Here is a 20864-nt window from a genome sequence, read left to right as displayed (position 1 = left end):
ACTAGTTGGCTCTTAGCTTGGGGCTATGCTCCACTGATGCAAGCGGGCTTCATTTTCTACCCACGAGTTCCAGAAATGCGGACGATGCCCGGAGTTGATGGAAGGAGATCAGCGACAAGACTCAACTTAACGTCTGCATTGGAGTGTGATCCGTTCTTCTTACCAGAATAATTGTCCTACAGTCTTTTGATTGATATCTCCCATTCTTCTCCGTGACCCTGGTGGTCCCTGGACCCCCCCAAAAAAAGGACTAATTTCGCCTCGCGCAAAATCTAAAAAAACTCCGCCGAACCAACAATCCCCTTCACGATCTGACTAGCCTTGATTTCGGTTTCTCATCGTTTTGCCACGGCGACTTATTCTTGCAGTATCCGTTACTTCGTGCTTTCGCCGCCTCTCACCTCGCCCCTTCACACTTGATCTCTTTGCGGGAGGTGTTATGACCCCTGATCTGCATGGAATGCCGATGAAAACACACAACAAATATCCTCGGCGGCGAAAACCCAAGGGTCATGCACGATCAGTCTAGCGAGCATGCCATATGGCAGCGCCATACATTCCTATCTATCCTAGGGATAGATGGTTGAGGTTTCTTGCCCCGTCACTACAGCGTGTCCAAGCAGAAATTCAAAAGTTGCTACAACTAGAATAGAATCCACCCCCGACATTCTTTCCACTTAGAAGCTATTCCTCCCTTGCGTAATGGCATTTGGCATATGGATACCTGCAATTTTAAACGCTCGAACAATCTAGGAAACAGAATACTGTATACAGATAATGGTACCGGACAGAGCTCCACGTTAATAATGTTGAATTGTATTGATTGATATTAGAAGATTAAGTTGTCAAAGAAAAACATAATGCTAGAACCATAGATGCTGTTCACTATCTTCGTCACACGTCTCGTCTCATCATGCTGCCTGCGATCCGAACTCGCTGACCACCCACTGGCAGAACTCCTCCCACTCCTGCTTCCACTGCTGAAGACGCTGGGCCTTGATCCCATCACCGTTCTCGCCCTGGTCGATGTCAATGATCCACTGGTCGTCCGACTGATCCTCGAAGTGCGACCACCGGATACTGTTCTGTGCGAGAGCGCCCTGTTCTCGGTCAGTCTCTGCGGGTTAATTCTTACGGATGAAGAAGTGCTCACCAGACCAGCCAGTCCCACGTTGTCGAATCCTTGAATCACCTGGTAAAAGTCGTAGCTTACACCGGCAGCATCCTGGCCCAGCATGGCCGGGTCGTCGTTGCTAATGGCCGTGGGCACTCCGTGCGCGATCATCGCCGGCAAGGGATGGTGCAGGATATCCGTCGCCAGACGCAGCACCTCGTTGGAGATGGGACACACCTCCACCATGACGCCGTTCTCAATCACCTGCTCGATCAGGTGAGGGTGCTTGTACAGCGAAAAGCCGTGACCGATGCGACGCGTGCCGAACACCAGGGCATCCACCAGGTTCAGGTCAGTCGAGTTGCCATCACCCAGCGTCTCGCCCGCGTGGAAGAAGAAGGGCACCGAGACGTTCAAGTTCGCCGCCTGTTCCTGGAACCAGAGCAGCTCCGGCGCCAGATCCGCCAGGGTGCGGCCCAGATCCTCCTGCGCAACCACGTCGTAGCCACTGAAAAGCTCGGGGAACTTTAGCTTGCGTTCCAGCGCGATCTTCATGCTTCGGCTCAGCGCCGCATTCGTGCCGCCACGCCAGTCGGACCAGATCACTCGCGCGCCCCAGAAGTTGCGGCCGTTTTCGCTGTCCTTGAAGTTCTGCAGTTCCTCTTCCAACACCGTCCACCAGGCGTCAAGGCTCGGGTCGGGGTCTTCGTCGCCCTCGTGCACCAGTTTGCCACTAGATCCACCAGCGCGGATCTCGACCCAGTTGATGCCGTCCGCGGCGAGGCGGCCAAATAGGCGCTGGTAGAAGGTGCGCACGATAGGCTCGTAGGTCAACAGCGTACCGGCCGGGTCGAACATGTCCTGGAAGCGACGCCAAATCTCGTCGACGCCTAGCTCGTGCTGGATGGAGTTTTCGGGCTGCACCTCCATCTTGGTTTTCGCGAATGCGAAAAAGCCGTCCTGGCCGCCGGGGAATGTGCTGACGACGTCGGTCACCAGCACCTTCGTGTCAGGCACGTAGTCAGCCGAGGTGATGTCTGCACCGGCGGACAGGGTCTCGTTAACGTGCGAGAAGGCGATGGTGGCATTCTCGCGACTCTCGGGGGTGTCGAGGCTCTGCGAGGCGCTGACCACCATGCCCTCGGTGTTCACCACGGTCTCCAGGAGCACATCGAAGGGCAACATAGCCGTCAAATGCGCGTGCAGTAACGCGCCCTTGGGCATGCGCCTGACAATGCGCCACAACTTGGTTTCGGCAATGTACGGGCGCGCCAGAGGGAACATCATGCCGGCGAAGCGCTCGTCCGTGTGGTTCTGCAGCACGGCGTAGTGTCGCCAGTAGTCGTCAATCTCCTCCTGGCGAATAGCCTTCACCAGGGCGTCGGCCTCTCGCGCCACGGACGACATGTTCTGCCGGAAATCGTAATCTATTTCGCCTATATTAGCGATCACGCATGACGGTATGGAGATCAACAGGTAACGCACCTTGTCGCTGACGCTTCTCTAGCGTGATCATGTTAGATCGCGCCAGCATATGCTTCTGCACGATGCTGTCGTTGGCAGAGAGCATGGGATCCCATTCCTGGGCAGCCGACCAGGCCGCGAAAGCGACGGTGACAAGACCGAGGACACGCATGGCGGGCGAGGATTACCGGTGAAAGTTCTTGAGGGAGAAAAAAAAAAGTCAACCATCCATTTCGTGCCCGGTTTAAATATTCATTCCCTTCGATGGTGAACACGCTAGTCGGGCAATGTTTTGGTCGGTGCGGCCTGTAATCACGGCGACCCACCGAATGCAACCCTGATCGTCGGTCAATTGCCTGCTTTGATGCGAGGGAGGAGATATGCAGCTAGCCTAAATCTATGTGCCTTCACTTTCAGCCTTTCCGCGGTGCCGGTGGTCAATCTGACTAGTTCCTGAACTATTGAGTGACATGTCCGATTGGACTCGGATGTTGCCGTTTCCCAGGGTCTCCTCTGTCCAAGCAGACCGGGTCATCTTGTCCACAGTTCATTCAAAACAGTGCATAGGCTAAGTCTTCGATAAGATCAGTATTCTTATTCTATTCGTTTCGTGTGGGACGGGTGACCCCGTCCTTGACGCAAGGGGTGACGGGCGTACGAAGTAGAGATGAATGCAGGGATGACGCGAAGCATCTCCTGAATAATGTCCATCCGCCAGCTTCAGCTGCGTTCTTGGATCGACACGCTAGGTCGAGTAGATTGGCTGACAGTCTCCTCTTCTCGTGGTCAGAAGTATTATTGCACTCAGGCATTCACACAGCAAACCCCGCGCAATGTGCCAGTCTACAGCTCCTTCCGCACGGAGTAAATAAGTCGTACACTGTACTCCCAGATCCAAGCCATTGGCCTCTTCTCCACTTCTTTCGCTCTTCATGGCGCCTTGGCTGCTCGTCTTTAGCGTCGCTTGGCGCAAAGCTGATCTAGCGGATCCACCAGCGCCCGTGAATGGCCGCGGTGACTGGCGGAGAGGAAGAATTTCTGCAGTCGTTCCTCCATTGTTGGCGGAGTCAACGCGAGAGGAGCTCGAGTTGGAAGGAGCCTGGGCTGAGCTGGACTGTAAATGAGCTTGTATGATGTGGTAGCAGCTGCATGCAGCCCTACTTCGTCCCCTCGATCTCGACCAGCCTGTTCTGCTCTTTCCCCTCTTCATCTGGTCGGGGTCTCGATCTTGATAATGGTTGGATCCTGATTATTGGTCTGTTTTCTTAGCGCGACTATTTGTTTGTTTGTTGACATTCAGTCATTGCATTATGCCTTGTGACTCACAAAGGATTGATCCGTGCAGGGCTACTGCAATCCTTTAATTAATTTTCGTCCGACCGAGTCTCCCGCGGGAGTCAAAAATACCTCATTTGTTATCGGCGCAGATAACACTTGCTGGCCGGGCATGGAGTGGCAGTAGTCTCGTCTCATGCACCAAACGGACTGAAAAGGTATTGAATCCCGAGGATGAATGAGAAAATGGAAGAATCAATGCTTGCGACACGATTTAAACATGAATTTTGCACCGCGAGATCCTTCATTGATCATTCGAGGGAGTCTTAGGTGTTGCTCCATTATGGGATATATATCTGGGTCCAAAACTGTATTGTGATATGGGGATAACGCAGAAACCTTTATGCCGCCAGGATAAATACCATGACAAAGTTACTGTCGCCAGTCGTGAAATATTGTTAGTCATCACTATTCCTTTGTTGTGAACTAATGGAGCATCATGACCCCTGCAAAGTGGTGATGGTTCTCATTCCCTCGGAATCTTCACGATTGCCGCATCCGGGGTATCAGATTGCACGCGATCGAATTAAACTTATCAGACATGGCATCTCGCAGATCAACGGTGACTAAGTAAGGAACCAGATGGCCGTTAAGCTTATCAGTCCCGATCTTCCTCATCTTAGTCACTCTGACGAGCTCTCATGTACCCGGGTGGAATGTGTGCCTCCAAGGTACATCGGGGACCCTGGGGATCTGCCCTTTAATGGCCTCGCTCTCCCCGCAGTCCCTTCACTCACAGTTCAATCTTTTTTTTTGCAGAATTAATGGCAATCAACGCAATGACAATGCCAAGATCAAAGAGTCAATTACCCTCCCTCCCTCTCGAGATCATCGAGATGATCTGCGACGAGCTCCCTACCCCGGATCTTGCCGCCCTCGTCGGAACCTGCTGCCATACATACCACCACACAATTCACCGTTTCGCTCAGCGATATGCAGAAGTATACCTCGACTTCTCTGAACAAGGGCTCAATCATCTACATGCGATCGCTCAGAATCCTGTTATGCGCCAGTACGTCCAGCGAGTGGTCGTGATGGCTCCTGAGCCGCATCTCGGCCGCGGTATACAATGGCAATGGAGCGTGGCAGGACATCTACGGAGTCCACTTGATATTCCGATTGTTCGGCGGCTACGTGACGACCTAGCGCACCATCTTCCGCACTGCCGGTCGTTCATCATCTCCCCTATCGCGTGTTGTGACCACTTGCGAGAAGAAACAAGCAACGAGCAACAATTGAAGCCAGACGATGTCGCCACGATTCTATACGATATCATGGCCGACGCGTGTCTACCAGTAAAGCTACTATGGTACGGCAAAGGAATAAACTATACCGCAGAGACGATGAGCATCAAACGGCTACCCAAGTGTCTATTTGGCAACCCTGGGTTTCGCGCTGCATGGGGACAGCTGGAGAATCTTCATCTAGAACATGATCTTACGCCAAACAATTACTCCTTTATTTTAGACTCGATCTGCCATGCGTCTAGCCTCCGAAAGCTCTATCTCAGCCTGGGTCCTAGAGATCTGGCTATGGAATTCTTTGCTCAGCTTAGTAGATCTGAGGCTCTGCCAAGTACACTTGAACGAATTACACTCGCCTTCACGGCTATTCAGGCAGACAACCTGATACGCATTCTATACAAATCGCGATTGAGTCTACGAAGAATTGATTTGACCGGCGTAACGGGGCTCTCCCCGGGCTGGCTGGCGGTGATGGGCAGTATGCAAAGCCAGTTTCCGCAACTGGAGACCATCGAGTTGGACATGCTCTACGGGTGTGGCGGCGTCACGCTGTCAACTCTGTCAACAACGGCGCAGTGTGATTCGGGGAAGACATTTGAGTTACAAACAGGCGGTCGCACATGTTCACAAACGATGGGAATTGGGTTGGATGATTTAGGGGCACTACCGAGCAATGAAGCTGGGAGTACGGCCTTGGACATGTTGCTGAAAGCGCAGTCACCGGGGGTTGCGGTATGATGGCGATAGTACAATTTAATGGAACTGTGAAATGCTATGTAATTCATATGAATGGAGATTAACGCCTCTAAGCTTTTATGCTGTAATATATATTGCTTTGTTGTCATTCTTATCAGTAACCACGTCTAGTACTATTGATCCCCAAAGACTCTGTCAAATGCTTGTGCCCAATTTGGCGGGGATACTCCCTCATTCCCAAGGTAGTAGGACTATCAAACCTTTGGAAACCGTGGAATAGCCTGATATTAGGACTGTACAACCCTATATGAAGGAATTCGGCGCTCTGCCACTTCTAATTTCTCATTCTAGCATTTCCCATCATCATACACGTATATCGCGCTCGATTCATCTAGCTCCGGATTTATTCTTTGCCCAGGGGATTCTGCCTCTAGTCCACTAGGCTGACGACCCGGGAGCCTCGGAGCTGAGTTGTCGCTGCTCCCCAGGAGACGAATGTTGGCCGACTGACAAGGAATGGAAAGTGTCAGCCAGATCGTGGGAGGGAAATTCAATTCCAACGGATCAAGGGCCAATATGATACCGGTCACGTCTTCTATGCCTAGACTGTGACACGGAGCAAGAACTGGAGCCAGCAAATAAATGGTCGATTGTGTCAAGCCTGACTCGCTGCTCGTTCAAAGCCTCGCTGAGGCTCGGGCAATTGGCCTGGTCGGTTATTCGGATAGAAGGCACTAACGCCAGGGAAAGGAAGGTCACTACTGGGATGGAGACAAGAGGCTCAGAGTAATCCGGAGTAAATCCTGCCGTCTCATTCTCTTGGGATCTTCCTGCCAGTCAAAAGCTACCAACTAAAACGTTACTACAACCAAAGGTCTAGCCCCGCTAGATTCGTTTCCCCCCTTCTCTAGTGAGGAACTAGACCCGTTAGTCGAAGTTAGTTGGTCTTGGATATTTCCTAGGGTATCCTAAGACAGGGCCAATCTTAATTTGAGTTTGCGTCGAATCTTGTGGACTGCCCGATCGATGGCTGTCATATATGCAGGCAACCCCCCAGTCTGTGGAAAGGTCTTTTCTAGTTGTATTTCTTTTGAAAATCGTCAACTTTATCGTGTTGAATCTAGAGCCTTCTTTAGATACAGCAACGAAATCCGACTAATTCCAGGTTACCTCCCACGCTTTCAATCAGACAACATTGCCCTACTTCCGAAGGGTCACCAGCATGGCTTTGTCTCCATGTCCTTTCACATAGTCAACCAGTTCCATACCAAGAATAGTAGCTATCCCTTCCGCCTCCAACTTTTCCACTTCCTCCTTGAACCCGCCGGACTGCCAGATTTCTTCCAGGATCGTGGCAACGACAATCCCGTTGTTCTTGGTGATCCGGATGAACTCTCTCAACGCAGGGTCAGGGCCGACGTGACCGAGCGTGAAGGTGCCCACACAGGTCACGATGTCATAGGTATTGTCTGCCGTGGCCATCCGGCGGGTTAGATCAACCTGGGTCAGATTCCGATACACACCTGTCTGTCGGGCCACCTTGAGCATGGCCGGGGACAGATCCGCTCCGTCAATGACCTTCGCGCCGCCGAGGGCAAGAGCCTGGCCCACGAGTCCGGTGCCGCAGCCAGCGTCTAGGATGACGCTGTCGGCGGCCGTGGTGGACGACTCAAGGGCGGCCTGGGCGACGAGGATAGGAGCAACGTAGTTCTGGGCCTCGTTGGCCACTTCGTCGTTGTAGGTCGTGGCCCATTTTTCGTAGATCTTCATGCAGTGCTGGGTACTGCTGCTGGCACGGGCCTGACCGAGATACAAGTCGGTGGGAGGGGACACTTGGGTAGGCATATTGGAAGGCCGGGTGAGGTGCGTTGGGTTACTGAAGTATGTTGCTTTGGGGTATGAGGCGCTTTGGGAAGTATATGGGCTTCAGGGAACCGGGAAACCAAGTATGGATGGAATAAGGTATGTAGAGATGTTGCTTTGGGGCGTTCGACTGGAGTGAGCTCGAATGCTGCTGGATCAAAAAAAAAAAAATTTCTTCCTGGGTGCACCTCGGGCTTCTTATAGCATTTGAGCGGCGGGGTTTGCATATTTGCGCCCTCAACAGCGCCAATTGTATGCGTCAATTCAATCTGCACCATCCTCGATCGAAAGGGTCGTTGTTGTACCTGGAAGCTGCGGATAATTGGCCATCTTGCGGGCTGTGCTTGTGCACCCTGCACCTAGCTCGTAGGGGCCTGGGTGTGAGGTCATGGTCCTCTCCCTCATGGGGGAATGATTGGCCAAGTGAAGCACAGAACTCGGTATTGTGAACCTTATAGAATTACAATACTGCGGTGGTGGCAATAGGAATGGTGTTGAAGGCAAATTGCGCACTCCAGTATGCAAACCAGATACTGCCACGGCCTCTCTCTTCCTGCCACAACAGCACTTGTCCAGCCACCCCGCTTGCCTCCCACCGCAGAGACTTACGTCGCGGCCGATCTCACTTCAATTGACGGTGCCCCTCATCTGGTGCCAGTAGCGTCTCGGCAGGGGTGCAGTTGCTCTCTTGGCGCTAGCCGGAGGAGAGAAGTCCTCTCATATGAAGCCTACCGTGTACGCAGCGCGAGAGATATTCAGTCAACCATGGAGGCAATGACAGAACCGCGGCAACACGAAAGTAGACTATTCGAATTGAAGTTCATGAGCAAATCAACGAGTCGTTTGCCACGATTCAAAGCTGGTACAACGTCCATTTTATGGTATATATAGGGCTAAGACCGCGGCAACCGCAAGCCGACCTTCACGTCTGCCTCAACACTGGAGATGACGTAGCAGCCGACGAATATCCTGATTTCTCCATGCAGGAATCATAAAGCGTAACAATGGCGTGATGTTTCACGGAAGACACCAATCCCCAGCGATGGGCGGATGCCCTGACCCCGAAGGCACATGCCTGAGGCATTAAGGCTCCAGTCCCATCCCGGTCTAGCGTGAAGAGTGGGGCCTGGACTCGGCCGATGACGATGATTGGCTGTGAAGGTATTGGATACCTGAGGCATCAATAATAAGTCGGTTCTCAACTTCTCCTGAGAAATTCCTCTCGATAGAAGAAGGCACAGCCAGACCCAATGTAGATGCCTCTAGAAGGCGAATCAAATGACAAAATCTTGTTCCGGGTATTATCAACCAGTACCTAATAGGAGAGGAGCAACCATCACAACCATATGAACCACCTTCAATTTACTGAAACGTGGACTGAGGCCGGAAAAATCACCCTTGAGACAAACCCATGTTCGAAATGGAAAGTTCGATGAATTCATGATAACTGCCAAGTACCTGGCGCACAGACTAGACCAATCGCCTGGGACTAACGAGGCTCAGATTCCGCCAGAATGTGAACAGTGCGCACCCGTGCGCCGCACCTTTCGGTCCCCAAGAGGATAATATTTCTAGGCTGAATTAGCTCTGCTCCATCTGTCAGATGCCCCGGAACGAGTTTGAATAATTATGGGGTGCTTGTCTCACGCTCGTGCTTTTGAAAGAAGGACCCTTCCGATGCGTTCTATAAACCTCAGGAGATGTCATTCGTCTCCCTGTTCTTTCGGCCAAGAGTGGTCTCCATCTCTACTCACTCGGGTACAGTATACGATTGAATAAACGGTCGGCCCGGCTGCATTGCATCCCTGTATGCCACGAGGCGATGCATCTCAAGCCAAGTAGCTGGGACTAGCTGGGTCAAGCAATTCGATGTCGGTATCATATCCCCTATACTTGTTGTTGATGTCGTAGGTACATTGTGGATTCAACCTCGAGACGCAGGGAGAAATCCAATCGATGAGGAGCAAGGGATTTGAGCGCTCAAATCCGACACCAAGGATCCAAGCCATTCATCTTGGGCACATATGCCAGAATGGGCAGGAACTTTGAGGCATCGTGTGTTGGTCCCAACACTGCAATTTCTCGTCTAGGGTGACCGGTGGCCTGCTGCCATGCATAGTCACAAGGTGGCTGTTGGGATACAAGGCCCTTGTTCGTGCGGTTCCATTGCATGTATACAATTAATTGTCTTGTGCCTCGAGAGCGAACAAAAACTAGAACTTGATCATCTCCCGGTCGCTTCTGCTCTGCCGGATTTCTCATTCTCGACTTTTTCGCCAGATGTTGAATGCTCAAGGATCCACGTATCATGAGGGACAATAGTAACAGGGGCCAAGGTTTCATCGATCGCCATACTGGACAGCATCTTACTCAAAGGTAATCAGGAAGCATGAATTTCTAGGTCTTGTCGATGGACATGCTGGGGCCAGAAGTCCAGACAGGCGAGTAGCGAATGAGTCATCGCGGATGGCGCCATTTGAGAGCATTATCAGGGAGCTTTTCCCAATATTCAAGACCATCCAAGCCATCTACACCATTACTCGCTGTTTACAAAATGGTTGCTTCACCTCTGTTCACCGGAATAGAGGTGGCCAAAACGAATGAACATATCGAGGCCAAACACGTCGCGCGACAGGCGGAGGTTTGTCGTCATCTCTACCCGTCCAACGATGTCCAAATCCAAGCGATTGCGGGAGGAATCGCCATCAAGACTCTGCCCGAATTTCTGGGAAAGTTGAACCGGATTGTCGGCCTTGGAATGGACAGCAAGGTCGAGGAGCAAGATTTGCGCGACGCTGAAACTCTACTCAAACCCATCGGGCTCGAACCTGAAATCCACCTCTGTGCGCTGGCACATCCATCCGCACTGCGATCTCTCGACTCGTGTGGATACGTCATAAGACATGTCCTGAATACCTACGCGTGTTCCCCAGGTGATGTAGCTGCACACCAGCGTCGCACAGCAGTGGAGGACGCGGTCACTATATCCCGAGTCACCGAGGATGAGACAAAAAAGTTCCTTCAGGCTTCAGTTGCGGGATTCGAAGATGGAGGCCGATCACCGGATCTTCTTCGATTCCTTGCACGCCTTGCAGCTGACAGGAACGATACCTATCTATATTTCGCGACGGTCGGCCACGAGATTGCCGGCACCGCCGCCATGGCCGTCATCGACTCGCCCAACGGAGGCGTAGCACACCTGTATCTGGATAGCAGCCTCCCTCGACATCGTGGGAAAGGGGTTCATGCCACTCTCATTCGCGCCCGAGTGCTCGAAGCACATCAACTTGGGTTGGATCTGGCCACGATGACGACGAGTGCTGGAAGCGGCAGTGCGCGAAGTGCCGAGAGAGCAGGGTTTCGACTTGCTTATACGAAAGGAATCTTCACGAAGCGAATTTGAGGGAGTGTGGTGTGTCTGTTCTTTTGGCGACTGGCGACGACCCTAAGCTTCCACTCAATCGTCCCAGCATCATCCATGCTGCGCTGACGATCGCGGACTGTTTTCGACCATCACTGGGCGGGAGAATCGATTCGAGTGGCCGTCTGACGTGAATTTGTATCCGAATCATCTTAAAGAGCGAGATATATTAGCCGATGGGAATTCCAAATGTGCGAGATGCAGTGGAAGGGAGAACCGAGACAAGTCCGATGGATTGTGAAGCTCTCCAGGAAGAAACTCCAAGAACGTGAATCGATGAGGCGCGCTGGCGCAGCTGACTCAGCGCCGAGCCGCGTCTCTCTTTTCCCTCCGTAGTTAGGACGAGTTTCTTTCGCATCGTCCAGGTCATTCCGATGCCGAGGTGATTACTCGCCCTAGTAGGGCTCGGCACGAATAACGAATATATTCGTATACGCCTTCACTTATTGGGTGGTAATTCATATTGGGAGTAGGGCAATATTCGTACGAATATTCGTACGAATATTGGGCCTGCGAATACGAATATTCGTGGAGATCTGTGGATTACGAATGCGAATGCGAATAGCTCGAAATATTACGAATATGTATTCGTGCCGACCCCTACGCCCTAGTGGCCTAGTCTATCAGTTTAACAGTTATGAAATATGAAGTACCTACGGAGTGCTCTTTCCCAAATTACGGAGTAAGGTCCTGTCCGCCCCAGGATCCACCGGTCCACCGATGATGAGCAAAAAAGCCTCTCGATCCCCAGAAATGACCCAATCTGATCTATCACTTGGCCAGATCGAGTGCCGGTCCCAGCTCCCAGGCGACCGTCTAAACCTCGGTCGCGTTCAGTCGGCGTTTCAGGCTGGAACAGACTGAAAATCAGGACTGCATGGATTCCCCAGGCGTTAATTCGGCCGGGCCTCCAGGCATAGGTACTAGAACAATTAAGGCTGCGCGGATCTGCCGGTGAGCTCCACCTTGAGAGCCCCCAATATTGGGCCGATCCAATTTTTGGGGTGGACTCCCTGGAAAGTCGACCAAGGGGGTTGCTGGCATGATTCAGGTGTGAATAGCCATTGTCCAATGCGACACTCGTAGCCCCATTAGTTGATCGTCACCTGAACCGGTCCTGCCCGACGCCTCAATTCGGCGTGAAACATGTGGAAGAGGATCGAGGAATGCTGCTGGCTGCTGCCATCCTTCTAGGGGGATGTACGGGGTATGCTCCGAAGTATAAAAGCGGTTTGCGCCCTCGGTGTCGCTGCCGAGCTCCCTGCACGTCCTTCCCCTTGATTATTTGACCGCTGTCAAATCCCAGGAACTCGCCCCAGGGTAGACACTCGCCATGCTGCGCAAAGCCATTCTCTCTCTTGCTCTACCTCTTCTTGGTGTCGAGGCCCTGCTGGGCATCAATGAGTACGATTACATCGTCGTTGGCGGCGGCACGGGGGGCAATGTGATTGCCACTCGCCTGGCAGAGAAAGACTTCAAAGTCGCTCTGGTTGAGGCTGGCGGACATTACGAGTTGGAGTCTTTTGCCGCCGTTCCGGCCGCCGATGCTCTGCCCGTGGGCTCCAGTCCCAGCGTGAAGTCCTCGATAGACTGGGGGTTCATCACCGAAGCTTTCCCCGGAGCCAACAATCGAGCCATCCATTTTGCACGCGGCAAAACGCTGGGTGGGTCCTCAGCACTGAACTTTATGATCTATCAACGGTGAGTGCTGGCTGCGTGGTCGTAGCTTCTGATTTGACACATTGCTAATACCTCGCGCGCGAAGGCCAACCGTCGAATCCATGCAGCAATGGGCGAATGAGGTCGATGATGATAGCTACACCTTCGACGAGGTACTGCCCTTCTACAAGCGCAGCGCTCACTTCACTGCCCCCAACATGGAGTACCGATTCCCCAATGCCTCGGCCAAATACGAGGAGTCCGCCTTCGAAGAAAAGGGCGGTCCCCTGGAGGTCTCCTATGCCAACTATGCCATGCCCTTCTCTACCTGGATGAAACTGGGCATGGAGGCGATTGGCATCAAAGAGGCGCAGGATTTCAACAGTGGTTCCCTGATGGGCTCGCAGTACTGCTCGTCAACCATCCGCCCCGTCGACCAGACCCGCAGCAGCTCCGAGTCTTCGTTCCTGAAATCGCCGCCCGGCTCCCTGCACATCCACGAGAACACATTGGCCAAGAAGATCGTCTTCAACAAGAACAAGAAAGCAACGGGCGTACAGATCAAAGGTCCCCTTGGTGCGACTTCTACTCTCCAGGCCAGCAAAGAAGTGATTATATCTGCCGGTGCATTCCAATCCCCTCAACTGCTCATGGTGTCCGGAGTCGGCCCTGCAGACGTGCTCGAGGAGCATGAGATCGAGGTCGTTTCCAACCTTCCCGGTGTCGGCCAGAACATGTGGGATCACCCTTTCTTCGGGCCCAGCTATCGCGTCAGCGTCACTACATTCACTAAGATTGCCCGCGACCTGCTCTACCTGCTCGGCCAGTTCCTAAGCAGCGTCGTCACCAAGAAGGGGCCTCTCACCAATCCTATCGCCGACTTTCTCGCGTGGGAGAAGATCCCGGCTAAGTTGCGCTCCTCCTTCTCAGCACAGGTGCAGAAGTCTCTGCAGCAGTTCCCCAAGGACTGGCCCGAGGCCGAGGTCAGTGCCCCTTTCTCCTACCCTCACGTAGATGTACATGTGTACTGACGACCATCAAACAGTATATTTCCGGAGCCGGTTACATCGGAAACTTCTCCGACCTCCTTTCGACTCAGCCCCAGGATGGCTCGCAGTATGCTTCGATGCTGGGTGTCCTTGTGGCACCGACCTCTCGCGGCAACGTCACTCTGAAATCCGCCGACACGGCCGACCTCCCCTTGATCAACCCCAACTGGCTGGCCACTGAATCCGATCAGCAGGTCGCTATCGCTATGTTCAAGCGCATGCGTGAAGCGTTCCAGAGCAAGGCCATGGCTCCCGTTGTTATTGGCGAGGAATATTACCCCGGTAACAAAGTCAGCTCGGACGAGCAGATCCTCGAGTTCATCCGCAATCACGTCATGACACTGTGGCACCCGGCGTGCACCTGCAAGATGGGTAGCAAGAACGACGAGATGGCGGTGCTCGATAGCCAGGCTCGGGTGTATGGCGTCAGTGGACTCAGGGTTGTTGACGCCAGCTCCTTCCCCTTCTTGCCCCCGGGCCATCCCCAATCCACCGTTTGTAAGTTCATTCGTGATGCAAAGCACGATTCAATTGATACTGACATTTGTCACAGATATGCTGGCTGAAAAGATTGCCGATCTCATGGTTAGCAAGTCTTCGTAGAAGGATCCGAGCCAGGCCCTCGGCTTTTCTTCTCGCCGGCCCGAATTGTATTTCTATTCAACCTGTTCTATATCTTTTCTTTATAACTAACTAGATAATTCTCTTATATAATCAGTGATTATTACATATGCCATCTCGGTCTTGATGAATCCTATAGCATCGGCTCCACAGGGTTTTCGACGGCGGAAGAACGCGAGATAAACAAGATTAGCCACCGAAATAATGTGTGGTAATGATTTCCCCGGTCAAGTCCAACCGTTCCCGATTCATTGCGGGGGGAAAGACGGCAAGGTCCAGCCGCGGAGATTGTGTTCTAGAAGACCAAATGGCATTTGTCAAGCGCGCTGTCTTGCCTTTGATTATCAGTGAGTAAAACCATCCCCTGCCAAGGCCGATGATCGGGGAAGGGGAAATGTTCTCCGGGGAAGCACATATGGCCCATAGTATGGTCCATAGTCATGCATGTTCACGGTGGAAGGATGCTCACTATCTCAGAAGGTTCCCTTATTGTCTGATTGTGTTATAATATGTCATTCTTAGCCATCCCTCGGCGCGGAGTAGAGGTATTCATGTATACATGCAAGATTAGTGCACGGCACAAGATGTGCATAAACGAGCATGAGATAAGCGGTCGGCACGGAATCGGAGCCTGGGAGATCAGGCTTATCAAGCGTCGCCCTTATCAGGCCAATTCAGGCCACAGCGACACATGACACAAGCGTCGACTAATCGGGCTTATCACGGCCTGGGGTTTTCGTCACGGTATCGTCCGAAGCCCTAGATACCTACCTTCCTTACCTTGGACCGGGTCTCGTCTTATCGCCGGCCACACGGGAAGTGGCAACCTGGAACAATGCACGAGGCATTCATACCTATATAGTAGTCCCGCGATCCGGCAGAGGCAACATGCATCTCAACCAACTATTCCCCGGCCCAGAATGGCGACTATTACCCCAGACCCCGCGAAACCCATCCCTGTCGAGACGTCAGACGAGATCTCTGCCTCCAAGATCCAAGATGTCTCCGACCTAGGCGCCGTTATCGACTCGCGGGCCGAGCGATCTCTGGTCTGGAAGTTCGATCTGCGCATCCTGCCCGTGCTGGCTATCATGTACCTGTTCAACAGTCTCGATAAATCCAATCTAGGCAATGCCAAAACGGCAGGGTTAGAAGGTGCGTACTACCCAGTCCTATCTGCATTGTGATACCGTGTCGTGGTGTGTGATGGGAAGCTGACTGGTACCCCAGAAACCCTCAATCTCAAAGGAGGGCAATACAATCTGATTCTCAGCATCTTCTTCATCCCCTACGTCCTAACGGCTCCGTTCCTCGGTATCCTTGGCAAAAAATACGGCCCCAACGTGGTGCTACCCTGCATGATGTTCAGCTTTGGTCTATTTACAATCCTGGTGGTGGCTGTCTTCAATTTCAGCGGGCTGCTGGCCATCCGATGGTTCCTGGGCATGGCCGAGAGTGCTTTCTTCCCTCTGGTCATCTACTATCTCACCACGTATGTACTCCTGCTCCACATACTCCCCTGCATACGAACCATGTCTAATCCATATCTCTAGATTCTACCGCCGTGGAGAACTGGCTCGGCGCCTGGCCATCTTCTACGCCGCACAGAGCATTGCATCGGCATTCTCTGGTCTTCTTGCTTTCGGTGTCTTCCAAATCAAGTCCGGACCTCTGGCCGAGTGGCGTTATCTGTTCCTCATCGAGGGTGGCGGAACCGTGCTCTTCGCCATCTTTGCCCTCTGGTACTTGCCGCGCTCAGCATCAGATGCATCCTTCCTTTCCTTCGAAGAACGGGAACTGGCGCATCTGCGATTGCAAGTGGACAGTTCCGCCGTGGTCAACGAGAAGCTAAACATCCGCGACGCCCTACGAGTCTTCAAGCAACCCACCAGCTGGGCCATTATCGCCATTCAGATCTGCCTCGGCGTTCCTCTGCAGTCCGTGCAGCTCTTCCTGCCTCAGATCATTCAACGACTCGGGTACGGCACCGTGAAAACCAACCTCTACACCGTGGCGCCGAATGTCTCTGGGGCCGTGGTGCTCCTGATCCTCGCATTCTGCAGCGATTGGACCCGGTGGCGGTTCCCGTTCGTGGCGCTGGGATTTCTGTTCACGTTTATCGGCTTCGTCATCTACTCTTCCATCGATGTCGAGTCCGCACTGGGGGTCGCGTACTTCGCCTCGTTCATGATGACCTGGGGAACGTCGGCACCGTCGGTCCTTCTGGACGTGTGGTATAACAATAACATTGCCAATGAAGGACGTCGCATGCTGCTGACCAGTATTGCTGTCCCCATGGCGAACCTGATGGGTGTCGTGAGCTCAAATATCTTCCGCAATCAGGACGCGCCTAAGTATATGCCCGCCCTCGTCACGACGGCAGCGTTCGGCGGAGCGGGAATTATCCTGACCCTGCTGCTGGGTTCGTGGATGATGGTGGACAACAAGCGCCGGAACTCCAGACAGGGCTTGAATCTACGGGCGCAAGACGTCCCGACAGAAAGGCTTCAAGATGGACCGGACAGTCCGGATTTCCGATGGTGTTATTAAGAATTTTTTTGCGATCGAATAGAATTAATGACCTTAATGATATACCCTTTTCTCTTAATGTGATAGATTATTTTGCTAGGAGCTTCTAGAAAGTATTGCAGTCTCCCCCTGAACGCTGTTTCATATTCGATTAGTCGTGCTTTCGTATTCGTTCGGTCTCGATTTAGTCTCAGCCCTGGATCTATTCAACTGACCACTCAAGCAATCCAGAACCAAATTCGCTCTGTTGACGTTAGTCAGGGGAAGTATTTGAAACCGGAAAAGTATCTCACCGAGAAAGTTTCGTGGCCGGGGCTCCTCCCATAATGCCTCCAGCTGATCAGCTTCTGCCTTGCCCGACCACAAATCCATGTCCTGTACCTTGACGAACTTGGTACGCTTGACAATCTTATATCCTAAGAACAAGCTTGCGAAGATGGGAATGTCGATGTACGGCGGCACAAACGTCTTGGCGCTGAACTTTCCCGGAAAGAACGCGTCGAAGCCATTGAAGAACGCAACTATGGTGGAGAAAGCGATGGCAAAGTAGGCAAGGAAGGGCTGGAAGGGCGTTTTGAAGGGTAAGTCTGTCCGCGGGATGCCGTGGTGCTTGAGACCCGCGTAGAATCGCGTGTAGGTGATGGCCACGGAGGCCCAGACAATCAGCGTGCTGACGGAACTTAAATTGCTGATCCAAAAGAAGACTTCAGCAGCACTGGCCGAGACGTTAAGATAGACAAGAAGGCTGAGAGCGGCGGTCACTCCCACGCAGGCGTACGGGACGCCGAACTTCTCGTAGCGCAGGATTCGCGGCGCTTTTCCGTCCAGCGCGGTAGAATAGAGGATTCGAGTCGAAGCGTAGAAGAAAGAGTTGCCAGCAGACAGCGCTGACGAGAGGATGACGGCGTTGATGATAGAGGGCAGCACTTTGATGCCGCTGTTGGCGATAGCAATGACGAAAGGACTGGCGCCAGCCCCTTCAGCGCCGTTGCTAATGGCATTCAGCAAGCGCCGATCGCGCGACGAGACGCACAGCCCAACCAGAAAGACACTACCGACGTAGAAGATAGCAATGCGCCAGAAGATTCGTCGTACGGCCTTGGGTATGTTGCGCCGCGGGTTCTGTGTTTCACCCGCCGCCACCACAACCATCTCGCTTCCACCGTAACTGAAGGTTGCCTGGATGAAGACCTTCCAGAATGCGAGGAACCGCCCGAGATCGCCAGTCTTCAGATACTCCTGCATGGGTCCAGGGTTCTTCCAGTATCGGAACCCGATTCGATCGTGGTTGGGACCGCCGCCGAGGGTGATGATGAACATGAGAATCATCAGGCCCACGATCGTGAGCAGCTTGATGGACCCCAGAAAGAATTCCAGTTCTCCGTAAACGCGCACGGGCAGACAGTTGAGCAGGAAGATCACGATGTACAGAACAGTGATCCACACTGCGGGAGCGACGCCGTTGGGCCAGTACTCAATGATCAGTGCAGCCGCGCTGATCTCGATGGGAACCCCGATGGCAAACTGATACCAGTAGTTCCAGCCCAGCGTGAACCCCAGCGCCTCGTCCACAAACCGTGCGGCATAGACGGGCACGGCACCGGGCAGCGGCAGCCAAGCGGCCATCTCGCCCATGCTGTTGATCACGGCGTACAGATTGAAGCCGGTGATCGCGTAGGCTAGCACAGCGGACAAGGGACCGGCCAGAGACAGCACCTGGCCCATGCCCACGAAGAGTCCCGTCCCGATGGCCCCGGAAAGCGCTAGGAACTGCACATGTCGCGACTTCAGGCGACGTTGTAAGGTGCCGACATTTTTCTGCTCCTGTGCGTATTTCTCCCTCTGCGCCGCGTCGACCTCCTCCACACGAGTATCGAGGTGGATCGTATCTGGGTGTAGTTTCGAGTCATCGCCGAGGGCTGACATGATGACTTTTTCTTTTCTCTCTCTCACTTTTTTTCTTCCTTTCGTCCTCTTGTTGGTGGTGTAGTTGTCGCTATTCCCTAAACCCAGCGTATGGGATCAATCTATCGGTATACTTTAGCACGTGCATTCACCACGGGGGCGGGGGAAGAAAGCTAGCGCTCAAACAAATTACCTTCGTAAGGCTAGAACGGCGGGCCCATATGCTCCATACCACGGTGAGTAAGAGTGATTCCACAGTGAGGAGGTGTCCGGGCAAGATATCCCACGATGCAACCCTCCAGCAGCCCTAAAGCGATACTTTTACTTTGTACCCCGGACTGCCAAGGAGCGCGCGGGCAGTGAATTAATTGGTTCCACTATGAGGCAAGCGGAGTGAGCCGTCGGTCTAGGATTTCATGCTGACTTCATTGGGTGGAAGGAAGTCGGTGGCTGGCAGTGGCTGGTTGACTTGTTATCGTGAGTTCTTCACCATCGTCCGTTTTCCCCTCCATTCCTTCCTTCCTTCTCCTCCACCTTCACGGGTTCTACGATCTATCACGATGACACGCACCCAGGAAACCGCTTCTCCCCCGTTCGGTCATGGAATGAGAAAGCTGTTCTCATTTGCTCCCGGATATCGCAATCTTAACCACGGTAGGCGCAATACCTATTTGATCTCTTCTTCCCCGCCTCGGTGATCTAGGTTCTAACCTGACTCTCCAGGGTCCTATGGCACCTCCCCCTTGGCCATTCGGAAAAAGGCAGAGAATCTCCGGCTGGAATGGGAGGCACGGCCGTGTCCCTTTATCAAATATGACTTTCCAGTGCTGCTGGACGAATCTCGCGCTGCCGTCGCCGACTTCCTCGGGGTGCCCGTGTCGACCGTCGTCTACGTGGTCAACGCCACCACCGGTGTCAATACAGTTCTGCGCAATCTGGTTTGGAATCCGGATGGCAACGACGAGATCATTCAACTAGATGTGATCTACAGCGCCTGCGGCAGTACGACCAAATACATCTGCGAGGCCTCCGAGGGCCGAGTGCGCACGAGGGAGGTTCGCGTGGATTACCCCGTCGAGGACGAGGAGTTTGTCGCGGCCTTTCGAGCTGCCATTCAGGCCTCGCGTCGCGAAGGTCGCAATCCCCGTATCGCCATCTTCGATACCGTCTGCTCCAATCCGGGGTTGCGGCTGCCCTTCGAGGCCCTGGTCGCGGTCTGTCGCGAAGAGGGCGTGCTGAGTCTGATTGACGGGGCCCATGGAATCGGCCACGTGGAGTTGAACCTGGCGCAATTGGACCCCGACTTCTTCGTGAGTAACTGCCACAAGTGGCTGTTCACTCCGCGCTCGTGCGCCGTCTTCTACGTGCCCGAGCGCAACCAGGCGATGATGCGCAGCTCACTGCCCACTAGTATCGGGTTCGTCCCGCGGTCGGCATCGCCCGGGGACCAGCCTGCAGCCAACGGGTCGGAAAAGAGTGAATTTGTGCGCAATTTCGAGTTCGTAGGGACCCTCGATACCATCCCGTTCATTACGGTACCTGCAGCCATCGAGTGGCGGCGCACGGTCGGAGGAGGCGAGAAGAAGATCATGGACTATTGCACTCGGCTGGCGCAGGATGCAGGCAAGCTGGTGGCTGATATACTGGGGACGCGAGTGCTGGACAACAAGTCCAACACGTACACGGACTGCGGCATGTCTACGGTGCTGTTGCCCGTCGAGCTTTCCACCTCGTCGCCGGTCACTCTTCCCTGGAAGGGGCGTCGCGTGTCAGTGTCAGACTGGATGCAACAGACGCTTATTGAAGACTATCAGACCTACTTGCCCGTCTTCCCTTTCCAGGGACGTTGGTGGACCCGGCTGAGCGGGCAGATCTATCTAGAGTTGAGCGACTTTGAGTGGGCCGGTCATACCTTGGTGGAGTTGTGTGGAAAACTGAAGGAAGCTTTGTCTGAGTCGTAATGA

General features: G+C 53.4%; 8 protein-coding genes across 8 annotated transcripts; 5 read left to right on the top strand and 3 right to left on the bottom strand.

Moving 5' to 3' along the window:
- Window positions 1–911: 911 nt before the first annotated feature.
- Window positions 912–2750, bottom strand: KD926_005509 (adenosine deaminase family protein; the record flags this gene model as incomplete). The annotated part of the gene is made up of 3 exons (XM_053098713.1): window positions 912–1100; window positions 1154–2541; window positions 2600–2750. 3 exons carry the CDS (start codon window positions 2748–2750, stop codon window positions 912–914), a joined length of 1728 nt encoding a protein of 575 aa, XP_052957412.1.
- Window positions 2751–4698: 1948 nt separating this feature from the next.
- KD926_005508 (uncharacterized protein) lies at window positions 4699–5895 on the top strand (the record flags this gene model as incomplete). Its single annotated transcript, XM_053098712.1, has 1 exon — window positions 4699–5895. The coding sequence occupies one exon, from the start codon at window positions 4699–4701 to the stop codon at window positions 5893–5895; it is 1197 nt and encodes a 398-aa protein (XP_052957411.1).
- Window positions 5896–7053: 1158 nt separating this feature from the next.
- On the bottom strand, window positions 7054–7698 carry KD926_005507 (class I SAM-dependent DNA methyltransferase; the record flags this gene model as incomplete). Its single annotated transcript, XM_053098711.1, has 1 exon — window positions 7054–7698. One exon carries the CDS (start codon window positions 7696–7698, stop codon window positions 7054–7056), a length of 645 nt encoding a protein of 214 aa, XP_052957410.1.
- Window positions 7699–10270: 2572 nt separating this feature from the next.
- Window positions 10271–11119, top strand: KD926_005506 (uncharacterized protein; the record flags this gene model as incomplete). Its single annotated transcript, XM_053098709.1, has 1 exon — window positions 10271–11119. One exon carries the CDS (start codon window positions 10271–10273, stop codon window positions 11117–11119), a length of 849 nt encoding a protein of 282 aa, XP_052957409.1.
- A 1351-nt stretch (window positions 11120–12470) lies between these two features.
- On the top strand, window positions 12471–14448 carry KD926_005505 (GMC family oxidoreductase; the record flags this gene model as incomplete). The annotated part of the gene is made up of 4 exons (XM_053098708.1): window positions 12471–12838; window positions 12903–13779; window positions 13842–14343; window positions 14399–14448. 4 exons carry the CDS (start codon window positions 12471–12473, stop codon window positions 14446–14448), a joined length of 1797 nt encoding a protein of 598 aa, XP_052957408.1.
- Window positions 14449–15386: 938 nt separating this feature from the next.
- KD926_005504 (putative MFS transporter) lies at window positions 15387–17016 on the top strand (the record flags this gene model as incomplete). Its single annotated transcript, XM_053098707.1, has 3 exons — window positions 15387–15621; window positions 15697–15958; window positions 16020–17016. 3 exons carry the CDS (start codon window positions 15387–15389, stop codon window positions 17014–17016), a joined length of 1494 nt encoding a protein of 497 aa, XP_052957407.1.
- Window positions 17017–17213: 197 nt separating this feature from the next.
- On the bottom strand, window positions 17214–18921 carry KD926_005503 (AAT family amino acid transporter; the record flags this gene model as incomplete). Its single annotated transcript, XM_053098706.1, has 2 exons — window positions 17214–17239; window positions 17289–18921. The coding sequence occupies 2 exons, from the start codon at window positions 18919–18921 to the stop codon at window positions 17214–17216; spliced, it is 1659 nt and encodes a 552-aa protein (XP_052957406.1).
- A 539-nt stretch (window positions 18922–19460) lies between these two features.
- KD926_005502 (PLP-dependent transferase) lies at window positions 19461–20861 on the top strand (the record flags this gene model as incomplete). The annotated part of the gene is made up of 2 exons (XM_053098705.1): window positions 19461–19554; window positions 19624–20861. The coding sequence occupies 2 exons, from the start codon at window positions 19461–19463 to the stop codon at window positions 20859–20861; spliced, it is 1332 nt and encodes a 443-aa protein (XP_052957405.1).
- Between the last annotated feature and the right edge of the window lie 3 nt (window positions 20862–20864).

The sequence above is a fragment of the Aspergillus affinis genome (assembly GCF_023601865.1).
Source record: "Aspergillus affinis strain CMG 70 chromosome Unknown NODE_27_length_306053_cov_87_951578, whole genome shotgun sequence".
Taxonomy (NCBI): Eukaryota; Fungi; Ascomycota; class Eurotiomycetes; order Eurotiales; family Aspergillaceae; genus Aspergillus; species Aspergillus affinis.
Note: the sequence above shows the minus strand (reverse complement) of the source record. Positions and strands in the feature narration are given on the sequence as shown.